At 55.0% G+C, this 20,129-nt stretch overlaps 2 protein-coding genes across 6 annotated transcripts in view; both read right to left on the bottom strand.

Moving 5' to 3' along the window:
* ARHGAP27 (Rho GTPase activating protein 27) overlaps positions 1–416 on the bottom strand; it is a 37,156-nt gene extending 36,740 nt beyond the window's left edge. For 2 of the 3 annotated variants that reach the window (XM_065909690.1, XM_065909692.1), the window contains exon 1: positions 248–416. The gene's annotated coding sequence lies outside the window, so the exon portion shown is untranslated. Of the gene's footprint in view, positions 1–64; positions 189–247 lie in introns of those variants that run through there. The other variant, XM_065909691.1, reaches the window with a different exon arrangement.
* Positions 417–1,912: 1,496 nt separating this feature from the next.
* The window catches only part of PLEKHM1 (pleckstrin homology and RUN domain containing M1), a 56,293-nt gene continuing 38,076 nt past the window's right edge, over positions 1,913–20,129 (bottom strand). For all 3 annotated transcript variants that reach the window (XM_065909395.1, XM_065909397.1, XM_065909396.1), the window contains 6 exons: positions 17,322–18,242; positions 14,592–14,737; positions 11,116–11,309; positions 5,778–5,841; positions 4,883–5,040; positions 1,913–4,150 (listed from right to left, as the gene is read on the bottom strand). In XM_065909395.1, coding sequence (XP_065765467.1) covers positions 4,039–4,150; positions 4,883–5,040; positions 5,778–5,841; positions 11,116–11,309; positions 14,592–14,737; positions 17,322–18,242 — 1,595 coding nt within the window. In that variant the 3' untranslated portion in view covers positions 1,913–4,038. The remainder of the gene's footprint in view (positions 4,151–4,882; positions 5,041–5,777; positions 5,842–11,115; positions 11,310–14,591; positions 14,738–17,321; positions 18,243–20,129) is intronic.

The following is a 20,129-nucleotide window of genomic DNA, read 5'->3' as shown; positions in this document are numbered from 1 at the left end:
TCGCAGGGGGCCTGGACCTGGGCCCCTCCTGCCGCAGGACGGCTGTCAGCCCTTCGCTTCCCACCTCCTCCCGAGCGAGAGGAAGATCCGTCCCGAACCGCCCTCCTTCCAAGACCGCGCAGCTCCCGCTTCTGCGCGGTGTGCGAAGGGCTGACTCTTGGTGCTGCCGGGTGAGGACCCCGCCACCTGCAGCACCCCTCCCCACCCCAGATCAGCACCGCCGCCCAGTCCGGCCCGGCCCAGGCACCTCGGGGTGTCCGCTCGCTGGCCTGGCCTCCACTTGTCCTGGCAGGCGCGCGGGGGGCTCGGCGTCCCTTGCTCCCTCCTCCTCAGCCCAGCTCCCGCGCTGCCCTGTTTCCTGTTCAACAATATAGCGAGGGAGGCACCGGCGGAGAGCACCCGGCAGAACTTCCTCCCGGGGCTGGGGCTGCGGCTGCGAGAGACAATCCCCGGTGTCCTGGCTTCCTGTCCTCTCTGGGACGGGCCAGCGCCCGAGGAGCGCAGACGCCACCCCCTTCCCCTGCACCTCCGGGGATCCTGGGCCACACCTGGCTGTCTCCCGGAGGAAGGCAGCAGAGCCAGGACGGTGGGATGAGCGGGGAGGAAGCTGGGCCAGATTTCCCTCCACTGCTGCTCTACTCCATCCCCTTTCCCCCACCCCGGTCTTGATCCTTGTGGGGGAGGAGCCCCCCCACCCCTAGCCAATCCGTCAAAGCTCGGGGCAACCTCCGGGGGTTGTACTCAAGATGCTCACCTTATCTCTGCATCTCACTTTGCTGTCCTGTAAACTGGGGACAGTAACACCTACTTCATAGGATTGCTGTTGTTGTTGCTGTAAGTTGTGACTCTCTGTGACCCCATGGGCTGCAGCAGGTCAGGCTAACGTATTGTTATCATCACATTGTAAGAACACACATCTGAAGAGTTATTATTATCACTAGTTTTACTATGAGATGAGCCCTCCTCGTTGGGGTTGAACTGGGGTCTCCAAACTCCCCATCTGCCATCCTCCTTTAGGCAGGAGGGGGAAGGGAGAAACAAGTATTCTCAGAAACACCTTGCTAAGGATGGACGGCTGAGTCCAAAGGCAGCGCATAGGCCGTGTGCTCTTCTGGGCCTGGCCTCTTCACACCAGGTCCCTCAAGGCTCCTCGGAGCCCACCACCTCCTGCCCTCGAGGGAAGCTGGGGCTCCTGCGATGGGCAGAGGGCGCTCCCTCAAAGGCCGAAAGGGTGTCTCAAGGACAGGAAACTGCAGACATCAATCTTTCAGTCCCAAGTTCCTGCACCCTGATTTCCCTGGGAATTAGCCCGTTTCCTTCTTCTGTCTTTACAAGGGCAGCAGTGGGCTTCCTCCTGTAGGCCCTCCCCACCCCCAGACTTCTGCTGGAACTTCAGAGGAAAGCTGGCAGCCAAGGCCAGGTGGAGCCCTAAAACCATGAGCCCTGAATCCGGCCCTGCTCACAAGCCTTTCCTTCCGGAGCCTCTTCTCTCACCTTGGATGATCAATGGGGAATGGTTTCACACGTTCCAGTGTCAGGGGTCTGTGCTCTGACGTTTAAGGAACAGGAAAGAAGCCATCACAGTGGGATTCCAGGCATTCGCTTCAGTTTAGGAGTGTATGTGAATAAACCTCCCCAAAGGCCCTGAAATCCTACCCCATGGTGGGGGGGAGGGCTGACCTGGAGGAGAGGCCAGGTCGGGGGACAGACTGAAGAATTACTTCTACTATTCTTCATGCTCACTCCTGGCACACAAGCCCCCTGCTTGCCAAATGTTTACCTATAACCACCCCCCTCCAGCCCTCCCCTGTGACCAGGGACTGATTGAGGACAGTGGAGGCTATCAGACAGTATCTGAGCGCCTGTGGTCTCCCCCAGTGACAGCTTTCAGATTCAGAAACCAGACCACAGATTAGAAACAGCAGGTCTTTACTGCAAAATCACTCAAAAGTCACATGGCCGCAGTTCCTCCGGTACATGGCAAAGCACTTCTCAGGGCCAGGGCCCTCTAGAAACAGGTTATTGCATAAAACGAAATTTTAAAAATAGTGTGGGCACTACTGAGGTTCATACCAGCTTTCCACTGGAGGTGAAGAGGGTGAATCAACTCATCTGAAAGCATCAGCAGCTTTTTGGTGGTAGGGAGGGGGGCGGTCAGCTTTAATGCTACTGATCCCAGAGAAAGTAGGGAGTGTGGTGTGCCAGCCCCCGCTGAACCAAAGAGGGCTTCTCCAGGGCCTCACTCCTGCTGCCGCCTAGGGATCTTCTGGGATACAGAATACACTCACAGGGCTGGGCTCAGGCAGTGCTGCCCGCCCCAAGACCACCAATTATGGCTCTGATCAGGCTGTGTTTCTCATGGAGCATTAATGCTGGCTGGGGCTGGGGCTGGGGCTGGGGCTGGGGCTGGGGGTGGGGGTGGGACTGGGGCTGGGGCTAAGGATCCACTTTCTGGTTTAGGAAGCTGAGCACAGGTGTGCACCAGCTTCCGTGATGGGGACAAAGAAGCTATGTGACAGCCCCTTCCCTGACCCGCCCACCACCTCCCCCATTCTATTGCACAATTATCCAGCTCCACAGGGCTGGGCAGGTGACTCAGCAGCCGAATCACCCCAAGGGAGAGGTGGGAGTGGGTTTGTCTCTTGACAGTGAAGGTGGATATCTACCTGAGGCCTCCAATCTCAGCTGAGCACAGATAAGATGGTCAGGGGGGTCCCAGGGCTGAGGGGGGCCTGCTGGGTCCAGGAGAAGTGGGGGGAGGCAACAGATAAATCATGCCCCCCCACAAAGCCCCAGGGTCTAAATATCGCTTTGAAAACAATTTCAGGCTCCACCCGAAGACCCCCTCCAAAGGCAGTTGTGCTCCAGTGAAATGTTCCAATCTCTTGGCAGCAGCCCTCCTGGGTTAGTCCAGCAGAACTTTGTGAACTCATGGCTTCATAAACAGGCTGAGCATCCTTCCACGGGTGGCTTCTCCTGCAAGTCCTTGCGCATCTCTGCAGCAGGGCTGGTGCTCTTCGTGGAAGGACGGCGGGGGGCAGTGTGGACACAGCCTACCTCGGTCCCAGGGGGGTCCGTCAGGTGGGGGTGCGTTCCTGAAATGTGTCTGCAGCAGCCCCCTGCCCATCTGGCTGCCAGTCGGGGGTAGGAGTGAGGAGGGCAGGGGGCTGAGGGGTGGGCTGGATGACGACGATTCTCCCCTGGACCAAGGAAAGCTCAAAGTGCTGACAGTGCTGGTTCCGAGTCACAGCCCTCCTCCGTCGGGACCAAGATCCCAGGCTACAGGAGAGCCGCAGGAGGGGTGGGGGGTGGGTTTTGACACAGAGAAATTGACAGGCTTTTCAGGTGGAGGGGGGACCAGGGAGCAGATGGGGGGTGGTGGAGATCGTGATCCTCAGGACTGAGCCCGCCTGGCCCAGGGCAGTTTGGCAAGTTGTACAGGAGCTGTCAGCAGCAAGCGCCCGGTGAGGGCGAAGGAAAGGCACCCGCCAGCTGGTGGGCTCTGTCCTGGGGGGCCTGTCCACCCGGCCACCACCCGCCTCCAAGCTGGGCCTGAGCGGTTTCCACACATCTGCTCAGGGTGAGAACCTGGATTTCCTGGGTGACTTGTGGAGGGTCAAGAATAAAAAAATATTTTCTGTCGAAATATGAAGGGGAAAAAACCCACCTTAAAAAAACTAGACCTTTTAATCAGGAATGTGGAATTGAAAATGCTCCCAAGTCTTGGTTCCACAGTGTTGAACAGCCCTCATGGAGATGGGGTGTCAGTGAGGGGAGCTGGGCCGATTAGTGCAAAGCCCCCCTCTGCCCACACCCTCGGACAGGGGGCACCTGCTGGTGTCCGCACCTCCTGGAGCAGGTGGGTGGGGGGCAGGAGGTGTCATCAGGGGCTCCCGGGGCTCCCTCTCGTAGGCCAGTGCTCTGCTCTCATCCGAGAGTTTTCCTGGCTCTGTGACACCTTGAGAGTGTGGCCAGGCTGGTGGCCAACCCGGCTGGGATGGCTGAGCCCCGGGTCCCAGATGGGGACAAGAGGCGGAATTAGATGAGACTGCTCTGCTCCTGGTATTTGCGCCGGCGGGCACAGCGGGGGCAGCCCTTCTTGACCACGGCCTGGCAGGTCTGGTGGAAGACGGTCTTGCATTCGCCGCACCTGGGAGAAAGCCGCAAGCGCTGCTGGGACCTCGATCCTCTGGGGCTCGAGGCTGGTCGGTGCTCCTGACCAGAGCCAGCCACCCACGGCACTCGGCACTGCCTCTCCATCCTGGGACAAAAGGTTCTCGCCGCGGTGCTGATCTCTAAGCCCCACGATGCACACAGATGCCCTCTATTGTATTTCCCTTCTTATAAATACTGCGGAGACGCAATGATTCCTTGCCTGTGTTCCAAACACTCTACGGTTTAAAAAACTCAGCCCTAGGTCTTTTCAGGGGGGTCGAGTTTGGGTCTGGGGACACCTATTGAAAATGAATGGATGCTCCCACTGTCTCAGTTTTCCACTCCCACATGGGTTGGAATGGAGGCTTGGTGGAGGCCTCTTTCCATTTAGAGACTTCTGATAATGAGGGATGACTGAGGACAATCGTTACGGGGCAGAGGCAGTGGCAGGTACTGCCCACCAGGTGCCCACTTTGTGCCCGGCCTTGTGCCAACACTCTAGGCCAGTAACTCACCCAGCCCCTCCTCCACCTGTTTGCAGAGGACAAAACCGAGGTCCTCCCACGCGACTCAAAGGGGCAGCAGCTACCTCTTCTCTAGCAAGATGGGCGGCTCGGGGGAGGCAGGGAGTCCTGTGAGGGCTTGGCTCGACCCCTCTCAGTGGCCCCTGGGACTTGCCCCCCACCCAGGGGTGGGAAGCAGGGGGACTGGCAGAGCGTCTGCATACCTGACTGTGGTGTCAAACTCAAAGGGGAAGATGATGTCATGGTGGTGGCAGATCTGGCAAATGAAACCGCGCTGGGTGCACAGGTCGCAGTGGTAGACATGCTGGGAGGCAAACTCGATCAGGGCCTTGAGGAAGCCTTCGTACACCCCGTCCGCGATCTGTGGAGGGCAAGCGCCGGCCGCCAAGGCCTTCTGAGAGGCCGTGCCAGGCCCGAGGCTGTCTGCAAGATGTGGCCTGCTGCTCCTCCTGGCATCCTGCCTGGAGTACTCCTACCCCAAGAGAAGTTTCCTTCCACTTGGGCAAGAAAACCTCCCCAAGTGAGGCCGAGCCACGCAGGCGTGCAGTCCTTGTGCACACAGGAATCCACGGTCCCCTCCCTCAAGGAAAGGAATGTCCCAAACCCTCACCCTCCCTACGCCTTCGCAGCCTGGAAGGGGGCTGAGCCCTGTGATCCTAGGCTTGGCTGTGGTGCCTGCCTGTCCCAGTGGGGCCAGGGCTGTTACTGCCCCAGGAAGCGTGGACGGTCAGACACCCATTCTGAGCTGCTGAAAGGCTGAAGATGGGTCATCTTGCCTCAGTAAACTGCAGGCAGCAGCCCCCGCCCCAACATCTCCCTTTCTGCTTTCTCCAGGAATCAGTTTCTAGGAATTAGGTTCCTCTGGGCTTCCCTGGTGACTCAGATGGTAAAGAATCTGCTTGCAGTGTAGGAGACGCGGGTCCCATCCCTGCATCGGGAAGATGCCCTGGAGAAGGGAATGGCAACCCACTCCAGTATTCTTGCCTGGACTCTATGTGACCCTACTGACAGAGAGCTTGGCAGGCTACAGCCCATAGCGTCACAAAGAGTCGGACATGACTGAGCGGCTGACACACACCTCAGGGGCGGCGTTCTCACCTGCTGGAGGTCGGCGACACTGTACTTGTGAGGCGACTCCAAGAGATAATTCCTGTGGTTGAGCCTTCAAAGACAAGACAAGAGGTTCCTCAGAAGGAATCTGGGCCCACTGTGTTTGTTTTCACTCCCTCTGCGCTGCTAACCAGGGAGAAACAGCTTCAGCCTGAGCTCGGGACCTGGACTTCCAGGTGACCAGGACCCTGGGCAAGCTCCTTAACCTCTCTGAACCTCAGGTGTCCTCATCTGAGCAAGAGAGCTCTTTTGGGGATTAAATAATTTATTTAAAGCATTTGGCACAGTGCCTTGTACATAGTAAATGAATAATTATTAACCATAGTTGATAGCATTGCATTGTATAATTGAAATTCAAGAGCAGAACTCAAATGTTCTCTCTCTCTCACACATACTATAAGGTGGCTCAGATGGTACAGAATCTGCCTGTAATGCAGGAGATGCAAGTTCAATCCCTGGGTTGGGAAGAACCCCTAGAGGAAGAAATGGCAAGCCACTCCAGTATCCCTGCCTGGAGAATTCCATGGACAGAGGAGTCTGGCGGGTTACAGTCCTTAGGGACACAAAGAGTTAGGCATGACTGAGTGACTAACACTTTCACTTTTCATATATACATTATATATAATATGTATAAAATATGTGAGGATGATGGATGTGTGAATTAATAAAATGGGAGGAACTCTTTCACAGTATAATTATATATCAAATCATCACAAAAAATACTATAAATATCTTACAATTTTGTAAATTTTACTCAATAAAGTTGAAAAAAATTTTTAAAGATATTTTTAAAAGTCTGTTTAAAAAATAATGACGAGGAGGATGACGAAAGCTAATGCTTGGAGCCAGGAACTGGACTAAGAGCTTGATATATTAATTCATTTAATTCTCACAAGAATCCTGTGAGGTTGACGCTTTATAACCCTCATTTTGAGAAGAGGAAATGGAGGCACAGAGAAGTTAAAGAACTTCCCTGTGGTCACACAGCTAGTAAGAGGCACAACTGGAGTCTGAAAGCAGTAGTCTGGCTCCAGAGCCTGCATCCTTATCTCCCAGGTGAATGTCTAGAGGCTATTATTAATAGTTGTCATTACTGCCACCATCACCTACCATGGACAGTGCTGGGACAGAAATGTACAGGACATGGCCTCTGCCTTCCTATTGTAGCCTCTGGTCTAGCTTGCTGCTGCTGCTGCTAAGTCACTTCAGTCGTGTCCGACCCTGTGCGACCCCATAGACAGCAGCCTAGCAGGCTCCCCCGTCCCTGGGATTCTCCAGGCAAGAACACTGGAGTGGGTTGCCATTTCCTTCTCCAATGCATGAAAGTGAAAAGTGAAAGTGAAGTCGCTCAGTCCTGTCCAACTCTTATCCACCCCATGGACTGCGGCCTACTAGGCTCCTCCATCCATGCAATTTTCCAGGCAAGAGTACTGGAGTGGGGTGCCATTGCCTTCTCCATGGTCTAGCTTAGGGACAGATACTTAAGCATCTGGTTTTGGCGCTCTGGGAGAGGAGTGGAGGTGTCCTGAGTGCATAGATCCCATTTCAGAGGTAGGGGTGGGGGGGCAGAGGACGAGGGCTTAGCTGCCAGCAGCCTGGCTCTCGTTTCCACCTCACCAATGGCAGAGATCCCAAGGGTTACATCCTGAGAGATGGACAGGAAACACCTGCAAAAAATTCCTGCCTGGCCTTGCTGTGTGTCTGTGCGGTAGTGGGGTTGGGGGGAGAATTCTCCCAGTTCGAGGACGTGCGGGAACCTGCCCCAGGGTGCTCCGGACATCTGGAGGCAGGAAGGTGCCCGGCCCCCGCGGCATCTGGAGTGGGTGCTTGGCTGTGCCCGCCCCAGGGCACGGCCCCGGTTCCAGAAGGAACCCCACCCGGGGCCGAGGTGGCGAGTTCCACCAGGCAGCCCGTGGTGTGCTGCCAAGTGGCCACTCAGCGCAACGTGCCGGTCTCCCCGGGAAACTTCCGGCTTTCTGGGAACCGGAAGCTGCCGTTTATCACCAGGAAAACGCAGGGGGAGGGGCAGAGGGGGCGCACAGGCTGTTCCTGAGCCGGCAGGAAGGGTGGATGGAGAGTCCTCTCTGTCGTCTGCCCTCTGCTCAGAGTCGTGGAAGTCCAGGGGGCCAGCCAGGCCACCTACCCTGGGGCTGTGAGGCCCTGCAGCTGCTGTGGAGGGAGGTCAGGGCAGCCCCCTGAGAGAAAGGGGATCCCAAGATCTGCCCGTTTCTCCTCAACCCTTCCTGTCCTCTCAGCCTCCACTCCAACCACCTCAGTCCAGGCTCATCTCCTGCGCAAGGTACCACACCAGCCCCTACGCCCCGCTGCTGCCAAACTGCTCTTGATGGGAGTGTGACCATCCCGTGCTCAAAACTCCTCAACAGCTCCGGCTGCCAGCAGAATAAAATCCTAAGCCTTTGTGATGGCACAGAGGGTCTTCGAGGTCTAGCCCCTGTACCCACAACCTGGCTGCGCTGAGCCCTGCGAAGGTCCTGGCAACCCACGCTACCCCCCTGACTCCCCACCCCCACAGCCATGGGTTCCCTGCAGAAAAGCCGGCCCAGGCTTCCTCTGGTTCTTTTGCTAAACCCTGGTTCACCACATGCCATTTGTGCTGGGGCAACTCCGCTTTCCTGTGAGTGAGGACAGAGTGCGATCTGGAAGCACTTACAGTACTGACAGTGGCCAGACTGGAGAAGGGTGACCCCAGCTCTCTGCTTGGTTCTCTTTAATACTACTTGAATACTATCTTTGTAAAGAAGAAAAGCATTTTTTTTTCTTTTTAAAAGGAAAAAGAAAACTCCACAAACCTTTAGCTGATGCCACCTCCTCCAAGAAGCCCCCCTGGCCCTCTGCACCCTGCCTCCTTCCCTCACAGCACACGCCTCCCTAACCCAGGGCCATCTGTTCACCTGTCTCTGTCCCTCCCTGGACACTGGGCCCCTCATGTAGCCCTCACCACAACTGCGGCAGGTCACATGAACATGGGGATCACTGGCCCATTTTATAGACAAGAAAACTGAGGCTCAGAGAAGTGAAGCCACTTCCTTGAGTCACACAGCAAATCTGGGGCCAGGTGAAGGCTGCTCCTGAGCTCTTTCTTCACCCTATGCTGCTTCTGAAATGGGACTTCTGCAGGTCTGGTCCTGCTTTCATGAAGGCTGGAAACAGCAGCCAGAGAGAAAGAGGCAAGACCGCCCCCAGTGCCCCGACAGGGCAACCTGGACAGGCCAGTAAGGCTGCTAACCAATCTCAGCAGGGTAGGGATGGGCAAGTGAGGCTGGCACCCAGGACCCGCCCTACAGGCAGCAGGTCTACTCAGGTCTGCAGACACCCCTGAACTGAAGAGGGTCGCAGGGTCCCACCTGACCTGAGATTTCACCACCCTGGATAGGGGGGCAGGAGGGCAGATTCTGGGGCCCTGGGTCCTGGAATCTCAGAAAGGCAGAGTGAGTGGGACCCAGGAGCCACTGATGATGGAGACAGCAATAGCCTCCCCAGAAGCAGCCATCTGGGTCCCTCATGGTGGCCCCCAGAGGGCTTTCTGCTCTTCCAGGCCTTGTGCAGAAGACCAGGGATCAGCCAGCTGCTCTGAGAGCCTGTGAGGGGCCAGCCTCTGTGCTTTGCCTAAGAGAGGGATCCCCACAGCATCTCTCTGATGCAGAGCAGCCCTGGGAGGACAGGGACCAGGATTGAGCAGGGGAGCCCCAGAGACGGGGGATCTGCACCAGCCCTGTCGGGAGGCTGCACAGGGAACGTGGAGGGGCTTGTGAGCTGCTCCAAGTCCTCAGAAACCAGCAATGAAGCCTAGCTGGGCAGCAGGCACCAGTTTGTGCACCCGAGGTCTGTCCTCCTGGGGCCCCAGGACAGCATAGCCCCACAGAAGGTGTCACTCCTCACCCCCAACTGAGCACTGAAAATCCCCCCAGGCACTGGGTACCAAGCAGCTTTGTGAAGGGCATCCTGAGGGTCCCTCCCCAACCTCGTCCCCTTGCAAGGATTTGGGGAGGGCTGCTGCAAAGCCACCGTGCGGCGGAGGGCTGATAGGAACCCCGGGAACCAGGAGACCAGCCCCTCTGACGTCTCTGGCCTCCTCTCACCACATCCCCACTTCCCTAATCACTGCCCAGAAATTTCTCCCTGTTCTTTCCACACATGGGGCCTTCATCCACAGTCCATACACATCACTACTTCTGTCTGGAACACTCTTTCCTGCAAATCCCCTCTTTCCCATTCATTTCGCAAGTCTCACACTGGAGGTCAGTTCTTCCAGGAAGCCCCCCACCGTCAGCCCCCTCCAATATGGGTCAGACCCCCCACTCCGCTGTACTTCCAAGGGCGTCCTGCTCTCTCCTCCGCCCTCACTCCTGGGGTAGCCGCGGCCCTGCTCCCTGCCGTGCCCTCCAGAGGGCAGAACCCAAGTCCACTGTGCTCAGCCCTGGGGCCCACACCCCTCGCTGGGCACTGAGCACGTTCTCAATAAGCACTTGTCAAATGAATGAATGCATTACATGCACAAATAAAAGCCACTCCTAAACGCAGAGAGGGAGTCCTCCACCCAGCCCTGGCATTTCTCCCAAGAAGTTGTTTGTGCACTGACCCTGTGTGTAGTGTGTGTGTGTGTGTGTGTCTGTGTGTCTGTGTGTCCCTGTGTCCAGGCACTGAGCAAGCCACTCTTATGTGTGTCTGTGTATGTGTGTGTGTCTCTTTGTGTGTGCGTCTCTGTCTCTGTGTGTGTGTGTATCTGTATCTCTGTGTCTCTGTGCGTCTGTATCTGTTTCTCTGTCTGTGTGTGTCTCTATCTGTGTCTGTGTGTGTCTCTTTGTGTGTGAGTCTCTCTGTCTCTGTGTGTGTGTGCGTCCCTGTGTGTGTGTGCACCTGTGTGTATGTGTGTGTCCGTATCTGTGTTTCTTTATGTGTGTCTTTGTGTGTGTGTCTCTGTGTGCGTCTCTCTCTGTCTCTGTGTGTCTCTGTGTGTCTGTCTCTGTCTGTGTGTCTGTGTGTCTGTATCTGTGTGTATCTGTATCTCTGTGTCTGTGTGTCTGTATCTGTGTGTGTCTGTATCTGTGTGTCTGTGTGTGTATCTGCATCTCTGTGTCTCTGTGTGTCTGTGTCTGTGTGTCTGTCTCTGTCTGTGTGTCTGTATCTGTGTGTATCTGTATCTCTGTGTCTGTGTGTCTGTATCTGTGTGTATCTGCATCTCTGTGTCTCTGTGTGTCTGTCTGTCTGTGTGTCTCTGTGTGTCTGTCTGTCTGTCTCTGTCTGTCTGTGTGTCTGTGTCTGTGTGTCTGTCTGTCTGTCTGTGTCCCCCCGTCCGGGCGCTCACCTCTTGCTCAGCTCCTTCAGGGCTCCGCTCCGGCACAGGCCCAGGTAGTCCCCCAGCAGCTTCAGCTGCTCCCGGCTCCTCCCGATGAGGCGCATCTGCTCCACGTGCTCGTATAGCGACGCGTTCACCAGCTGCAGGTTGATGAGGGGCTGGGCCCGGATCTGTGTCAGGAACCTCAGGGCCTGCCTGCAGACCTGAGGATACCACGGGGCGGCGAGGGAGAGACAGGAGGGCCATCTGGTGAGCGCCTGAGGTCGCCAGGCGCTGGGTCACCTACTGCCTCGCTCACCCCTCCAGCCACCTGCCGAGGGAAGCAGTACCATCTTCATTTTACAGATGAGGAAACTGAGGTTCAGAGAGAGGAAGTGACTTGGCCAAGGCCCACAACTCAGATAAGTCAGGATTCAAACCCAGTTGATCTGACTTCCAAACCCGCTCTTCCCCTTTGGCACCAGCAGCTGCCCCTCCCTGACCACGCGGGGACGGGAAGGAGGGTCCACACGCCTCTCTGCCTGGGCCTCACAGATCCTTTCCACTATTTCCTGGCCTCCCCGCCCCCGCCCCCATTTTTCTACTGAAAGGAAACAGACATTACCCTGGGCCGACTCAGGAACCAGGTGACCGATCTGAGTCAGGCTCCAACCACAGGAAACCATGGATCAGATATAGCTGAACCAGAGGTTTCCCGAGCTTCTTCCGTCCTCACTAACAGCACCAACCAGGGCAGGGCCTCCCTCCAAGTCTCCATATGGACTTGAGTGATCGACCTGGGTTTCTCCCACTTGATAGACGTGGAAGGTTCTACCCTCAGCCCTGACCCTAATGCCAATTACTGAACACCTATAATTTGCCAGACACTGGGTTAAGGACCTTGACCACATCCTTTCTTCATCCTCACAACAACCCAGAGGGGAAAGTGTCATCATCCCCATTTTACAGACATGGAAACTGAGACTCAGAGGAGCTAACGTGACTTATGCAAGCCACCAGAAAGAAAGCAGAGCCCAGGTCTGAACTGAGTGCTATCTCTGCACCCCTAGCCTCCTCACTTACAAAGAGAAGTCCCTTCCCCTGCAGTCTCTTTGGGGAGGATAAGGATGGAGGAGCTGAGATGTTCTCCACCATCAATCACCCTGCACTGCTTAGTCCGGCTTTGGATCCTGGCTCCACCCCTTCTCAACTGTATGACCTCAAGAAACTTACTTAACCTCTCTGTGATTCAGTTTTCTCATCTGTAAAATGGGGGAAAGAAAAGCACCTACCTCATGGGATTGAGTTTAGATTAAAAGAAAATCCAGGTAAGCAGCTTCTCTGTGAATGGGAGCTGCCATCAGACTCTGTGGGTGTCTGTGTGGTTCAGGCGTCTGTCCGCTGGCCCCGGGGGATGGGACAGGGCCAGCAGGAGACTGTTAGGCCAGGGGCTGCTCTACCGGCTTCACCAGCATTTCTCACCTCACTGATATCTCCATCTTTCCCCATTTCCCAGAGCCCTGAGAAACCAGCCCCCAGCCGACAGGCATCCCACTGGCAAAGGCCTGGTGAGTCACTGACTCAGGTCAGACTGCTGTTGCCCGGCCCTTCCCACAACTCAGCTCCAGGCTTAGGGTGAGGCCCAGATGAAATAACATGCAGGAATGCGCGCTGAAAACTGCCAAGTACATAGACAGGCATGAGCTTTGAGCTCCCCTGGGACTGTTCCTCCCCCACAGGTGGAGGAGACAGACCAAGGGAGAAGTTGCAGGCTGGGGCCGACATCCTGCCAAGTGCCAGCCAGGCCTTGCACAAGTGGGTCAGCCTGACAGTGGACAAGGGGCCCCGAACCTGCCAGCCAGCCACTTCCTATTCTGAACCTTCCTGTCCTTCCCAGGTCTAGCATCTTTGACAGAGTTGGATGCTTTCTGACCTTAGGTGTGCCAAGGGAATTGTTAGAATTTTCTAGTTGGAAAAAGGAAGTGGCACCGAAATTACAGCAGTGAATAGGGAGATGGCTCAGCAGGGGCATTCGGATGTTGTTAATGGTGAGAGTGTTTTATGACCAGAGGGTTCTTTGCATTTGTGGTCATCTTGAGGTTTAATTTTTCTCCATGTAGTTAGTTAAATACTTAACACTGAGGGCAGGGGTAAGGATGAGGTAACCAATAAAAAAGCCAAAGTGATGCTAATGTTGGGACTTCTCTAAGCTAATGTGGCCCAGTGGTTAAGATTCTGGGCTTCCAATGCAGGGGGTGCAGGTTCGATCCCTGGTGGGGAAACCAAGATCCCATATGCAACATGGCCAAAAAAAGAGAAAGAAAACCAAAGGGAAGCTAATAGGTGTTCCTATCCCCAGGGGTGGAGGTTAGGGTGGTACCGGTTCTGAGAATTATGTTCTCTGGGCTCTGATGGAGACACATGAGGAGATAGCATGGCTGGCAGGCCTGGGTCTCGAGAGAAGTAAACAGCTACTTCCTCTGTTTCTGTGTCTTGTCTTAGCAGAAATCTGTGCCTTTGGGAGAAACCCAAGTCTGCACCCCTTGAGGTAGATCCTGACCGAATGAATTAGGGGCAGAAGGTGAGGCCTTGGGAAAGGGAAGGAGCACCATCTAAGTGACTGGTGGTTCTGTTTCCGTTAGCCCTCACTGCCCGGAGACAGGCACTGTAATTAACCACCCTTGATGGACGAGGAAACGGGAAGTGGAAGAGTTTGCTCAGGGTAACACAGCTATGTAAGTAGATAAGCTCAGCTGAAGAAGAGGAAAATCTGAAAGACTGCAGAATACATCATATTTAAAAGCATTTGGTGAACATCAAAAAGTATCCAAGATGTAATTCTAACTGAACAAACATGTTATAAAGCAGTATGAGCCCAGTATGATTCCAAAAGTAACAAAAAGTAGATGCCTGTATGCCTGGAAAAGGTTGACTGCTCCCAGGGGGAAGTGTGCCAGCTGGCTGGCCGATTCATCCATCCATCATTTACCCATCCATCCATCCATCCATCTACCATCCATCCATCCATTATTTACCCATCTGCATATTCATTCATCCACCCATCTATATTATACATTCATCCACATATCTATCCATCCATCCTTTCATATCCATCCACCAAGCCACCCCTCAACCCATGCATGCAACTACCCACCTAACCCATCCACCCATCCTCTATATCTAATCTATTCTATCATTTCTGCCTATCTATCTATGCTGGTGCTCAAGCAGTTTTATCTGTGCCCATGGGGAGCTATAGTAAACCATCCTGATTCCCACCTGAGGGCCAAGGCAGGCGTGGACAGAACTCTGCCCAGGTGCTGTAGACCAGCACCAAATTACTTTTTTGGTCAGTTCCCCCACATCATGGGGCCTAAACTAGTGACCCTGGCTTCTCTAGAGCCAAACTCCCCCAAACATATGAACGGCAGCAGCAAAGAGGAGCAACCACTTCTCTGTCGCTCAGCATCCCTGTATGGTCATGACAGGCTGGGCTCAAGACTTACCAGGCGCTTGGTGAGGTCCCAGTTGTGGATGATCCTGGCCGGGATCACTGAGGCATCATCTTGATGGCAGATGTCACAGTAATAGAGGCCAGAGAAGGCACAGAGCTTGGGTCGTACAAATGAGAAGCCGATCTGCCGGGAGCAGCCTGGGGAGAGGAACAGAGGGAGGGTGAGCAGCGGTGGGGCCAGAGTCAGCTCCTGAGCCACAGAGCAGCTGCCAAGGCGAAGGGCCTGCTAGCTAGGGAAAGCAGCCAGATTAGAAAGGAGAGTGTGAAGATAACAACCGCCATTCATATTCCCACCAATCATAATCAACTCTGGTAATTAACCTTTAAGACAAAACTCTGTTAAGAATTATTGTCACTGTTTTCCAGCTGAAGAAACTGATGCAGAGAGGTTAGGAAACCTGCCCAGTCACACCACAACTGGGCGCACAGATGGGTCAGGTTGGAGCCCAGCCCGCGTTCTCTTATTCCTAACTGCCTCTGTTCGATGTTTCCACTGCTTGTCCACCAATCCCAGCCTCTGCTAGGCTCACCCCTTCACCGGGGCCCAGGAATGGAAGCAGGGAGTCAGGATCTCGGCAAGGAGGACAGGAGCTGGGGACACAGGGCTGGACACAGGGAGCCAGAGGGGAAGCCACCTGGAGATGGTGGACATGGTCTGATCCCAGCTTGAAGCCAGGGCCTGTTACCTCGGGATGGGGTGCAGGGCCCAGCTTCAGCCCCTCTGCTGAAGCCCCCCAAAGCAGGGGGCAGAGGGGATGAAAGTAGGGTGTGCCCAGGGCACCAGAGGCAGGGCTGCAATCCTGAGCACAGGCCCTGCCTCCTACAGGGCCAGGAGGAGCCCCTTCAGCCTCCTGGAGACTAGAAGGGCTGGTTCTTTGGTGTATGTGCTGTCTCATCCTGACCCTCACTGAATTTTTGCAAGGTTCCAATTCAGCTACTATTTGCTACTTTGTGGGGGTTATTACAAAGTTTAAATGAGGTTTTGAAAGTAAACTATGAGATACAAGCCAGATGTCAGAGGCTGGTGGCCCGGCCACAGAGCTCTGTGGGCAGAAAGAAGGCCCAAGCTCCCCAGTTTCAGTCTGGCTGGCTGGGGCTGGCGGGGGTGGGGGGAATGGTGGTGGCAGGGGTGGGGAGAGCTGCCTGCTAGCATCCACATCCCCAGTGGGGAAGCCCTCCTCCTAGCCCTGGGGGTCTGGCCTCCTCTCTGAACCTGAAGCCCGTAGGTTAAAGGGCAAAGTGTGAGTGTTAGGGGCTGGCAGGTGGGGGAGGGGGGCGAGGGGTGAACAGGGGCTTGACGGCTTTTTTCTGCAAGAAGCGCTGCTCTGCATAGCTTCTCCATCCTCCGGGGGTGGGGGGAAGGGGGACCAACCGCAGACCACTTCCTTCAGATGCCTGAAGCAGGCTTTCCCCTCCAGTCCCACATGCTCCACCCTGACGGGACGGCTCCTAGACCGCGCACAGCTGCATCTCCCCGTGCAGCAGGGCCACCTCCTTACAGCTCAGCTGGAGGGCCCAGGCTGAAGGAGATGGGTGTCTGGACTGGGGAGAAGACCTAGAAATGGGATGTGAGCAAGGGAATATCACGCAGCCTTGAAAGCATGGGAGTGGAGAGGCCCTGTGGACGTCTGGCTAAGAGCACAGGTTCTGGGACCACTAAGTCCTCTTCTGGATCCACCATCACTGGCTGTGTGAACCTGAGACAGGTACTTACCAGTCCTGTGACTCAGTTTCCTCAGCTATAAATAGAGACAAATCCCAAGGGGGTCGTTGTGAGGATTAAACGAGACAATCCAGGGAACACATGTAAATCCATGGCTGATTCATGTCAATGTATGGCAGAAACCACTACAATATTGCAAAGTAATTAGCTTCCAACTAATAAAAATAAATGAAAATAAATAAATAAATAAATGAGACAATCCAAAGAAAGCATCTGGCCCAGTGCCTGGCATGGAAGGACTGGATCTGATGATGCTAATGACAGAGCAGATGTACTGATATAGAAGAACGTGCAACATATTCCTAACTGGATTAAAGTCAAGCTGTAGAACAATAGATAGAGCTGAGCTGTCTAAAGTCGTGGCCACAAGCCATAGGTGCCCATTTAAACATATTATTAAAAAGGATTTTGCAGGTGGCTCAGTGGTAAAGAATCTGCCTGCCAATGTAGGGGACCCAGGAGATGTCGGTTTGACCCCTGGGTCAAGAAGATCCCCTGGAGGAGGAAATGGCAACCCACTCCAGTATTCTTGCCTGGGAAATTCCATGGACAGAGGAGACTGGTAGGTTTCAGTCCATGGGATCGCAGAGTCGGACATGACTGAGCATGCACACACACATATTATTAAAACCAAATGAAAATTCAGTTCCTTCCACACTAGGAAGCCACATGAAGTATTAAGTAGTCACACGTGGCTTGTAGCTACACTACTGGATGGCACAGATTCTAGAACATTGTCATCGTCACAGAAAGTTCTATTGGCTAGCATGTAGTATGAGCCTATTTTTGTAATTAAATATCTGTGTATACTTGTAAAAGCATGCAAAAATACTTGAAGCCCTGGCTTCAGAAGAATATAATATGATCATGGAACAGCTTAATTTGCTGCAACATCCCCAGGGCAGTACGGGGGCACCTGTGGGGAGCAGGAAGGAGTGCAGAGCCTAGAGCAGGAACCCCAGTGCGGGCAGGCTGGAGGTGGGGACAGCGAGTCAGCACCTGCGCAGAAGCAGCCCTGGGAGTCGAGGCCTTTCTCTGTGGGGATGGCCACCAGGTACTGCAGCAGGAAGCCGTTCTCCCGTGTGGCGAACTTCAGCACCTCCTGACAGTTTTCATCCAGGCTGCCGCCGAGAGTCACCGCCTCCTCGGCCGTCTCCAGGTAGGACGCCAGGACCTTGCGCAGTACATCCCTCCACAGGGCGGCCTCCTCGGCATTCCCGGCCTGTAGCTTCAGGATGGCCTTGGCCGTGATGATTTTGAAGAAGGCTGGGCCCCCGAGGCTCGTGTCCGGCAGGATGTCTCGGATGGTCTCAACTCCGTGGCTGTCACTTAACATCTTCTCGTTGTTTCTCACGCGGAAGCACTTGAGGGACTCCAAGGACAGGGAGAAGATGTAGGGCATCCACGTGCGGTCCGTGTACAGGTAGAGCAGGGACTCTTTGATAGCGTCGGGCTCAGGCACCTGGGAGAAGGACCAGTCGAACTGCGGGCCCTGGGGGGTTTCAGCGTCCGTGTGCAGATCCAAGGGGGCGGGGTGGCTACCCTGGGGGGCTTCTGGGGGGTCCTCGGGCTGCTCCGGGTACTGGATGGTCACCCACTCCTCCTCCTGCTGGGGCCGGCACTTCTGCAGTGCCTCGCGCACCCGGTCCAGCCAGTCCTCGGCTTCATCTCGGGACGAGGCGCGCAGGGTCAGCTTCTTGCCAGAGAAGAGCAGCTCGAAGCGGCCGTCGCTGTGGGCCGGCCCCACGGACTCGCAGCGCAGCAGCGAGCAGGTCTCCACGCAGGCGCGCTCCTTGCCGCTCAGGTAGAGGCGCAGCTCCAGCGGGGACAGCTCGCAGAAGAGTTCCTTCCAGATGCCCATGGCCCCCCGCCGCTCCACCGTGCCCAGCTTCAGGAGACCCCGGAATGGGTTGGACAGCCCTGCGGGCAGAAAGAGGCGCTTTAGATGATAGGCCTGGCCCTTCGCCACCCTGGATAATCTCCAGGACCTGAGTCCTGTCATGGGTGTGGACTCCGTGACCACCCAGAGAACACAGGCCACCACCGGCTGGATGGGAACGTATTTTGAGAGCCTCCCTCCCAGCCTCACCCCAGCTGATGACCGTGTTCCTGAATTTCACTGAGAAAATAAAAGCACTTCAACAATCACCTCTGTGTGCGCTTTACTACAATACACTTGCCCCTTCCAGCATCTGCACCCACACTCTGAGCTCCGTCGCTGGGAATGAACTGACTGTGCTTCTGTCTGAGGCCCCCCTCCCATCTGTGCAATTGTGCAGGGGTCCCCCCACCACCACCCTTCCTACTCAAGGACAAGGATGTTTCTCCAGCAATCTTCTCTGCCCCTCCCATGTCACTGTCTTCTCCCTTTCTCCTGGATCATTCCCACCAGCCCACAAACACGCTGTTATTTCTCCCAGCATTAAAAATATCTCTCGACTCTACTCGCATCTCTAATTACCACCCTGGGTCTCTGTCCCCTTTACAGAAACCCCCCTGAGGAGGTGTGGGAATGTCTCTGGGCCCCCCTCCTTCTGTTCTTTCTTGAACCTCCTCTGAGCAGCCTTCTGTCCCGAGTCCACAGAATTTGCTACCAGGCCTGCCTTGTTGCCAAGTCCTAAGGCTAGTCGTTGGTCCCCAACTGGCCTGGCCCATCAGCATCACTGCACACAACAGAGCCCCCCTTTCCTGGGGTCTTCTCTGTCGTCACTGGCTGCCCCTCCCATCTCCCGGATGCTCCCTCCTCTCACTGGCCTCTTTATGGAGGCCCTGGAATCGGCCCTGGTTCTCTTCTCTACTAATACCCACTTTTCCTAGCTTATCTTCCCTTTTCTTGGGTCTTTATGCCAACAACTCCTCAGTTTTTATCTCCAGCCTGGACCTCGCCCTTGAGCTTTAGATTCCGATCTCCATCTGCTCTGTGTATGGCTAATAGGCTTCTCAAAGTTGACACGTCCAAAAACGTGTTCCTGATTCTCCCACTCCAAACCCACTTCTCTCCTGATGTTCTTCATCTAGTAAAATGGCAAACTTCATCCTCCCAGATGCTTGGGCTAAAAAGTTTGGAGCTATCCTTGATTTTTTTTTTCCTTTCACACCCCACATCTAATCTATCAGCAAATCCTCTTGGTATATCCAGAGCCTCCCTCCACTTCTCACCGCCTCCACCACTACCTCAGGGGCTTGGTCCACCATCATTCCTGGTCGGGCTTATGGCTGTGGCCTCCTGACTGGTCCATGTCCCCCTGAAGCCCCTCAAGAAATGAGCCAGGATGACTCCCCCGGAGAGTCCTCCAAATCAGATCACATCTCTCTCAGAGCAAAAGCCAACGTCCTCACTGTGGCCCATGAGGCGCCCCATCACTCTGACCTCATCTCTAGCCACCCCCTTCCCATCGCCTCTGTTCCAGCCACTACGGTCTCTGCTGCTTACTGGACACATCAAGCATGTTCCTGTCGCAGGGCCTTTGCACACAGTCTCCCTGGTTGAAATGCAACGATCGCCTCGTGCCTCTCTCCCCACCTTTCAAGTCTCCTCAAATGTCACCTAATTTGTGAGGGCTTCCTCGGCCAGCCTTTATTTATTTATTTACTTTCTGGCTGTGCTATGCAGCTTGCAGGATCTTCACTCCCGGAACAGGGGTGGAACATGGGCCCCAGCAGTGGAAGTGTGGAGTCCTAACCATTGGACCATGAGGGAAGTCCCTGGCCATCCTTTATGAAATAGTACCCTGCCCACCTCCCCAGTTTACTATTCCCCACAGGAATGATCACCTGCCCCACTATATGTTTACTTGTTCATCTGCT

The sequence above is a fragment of the Muntiacus reevesi genome, chromosome 18 (assembly GCF_963930625.1).
Source record: "Muntiacus reevesi chromosome 18, mMunRee1.1, whole genome shotgun sequence".
In the NCBI taxonomy this organism is placed as follows: Eukaryota; Metazoa; Chordata; class Mammalia; order Artiodactyla; family Cervidae; genus Muntiacus; species Muntiacus reevesi.
Note: the sequence above shows the minus strand (reverse complement) of the source record. Positions and strands in the feature narration are given on the sequence as shown.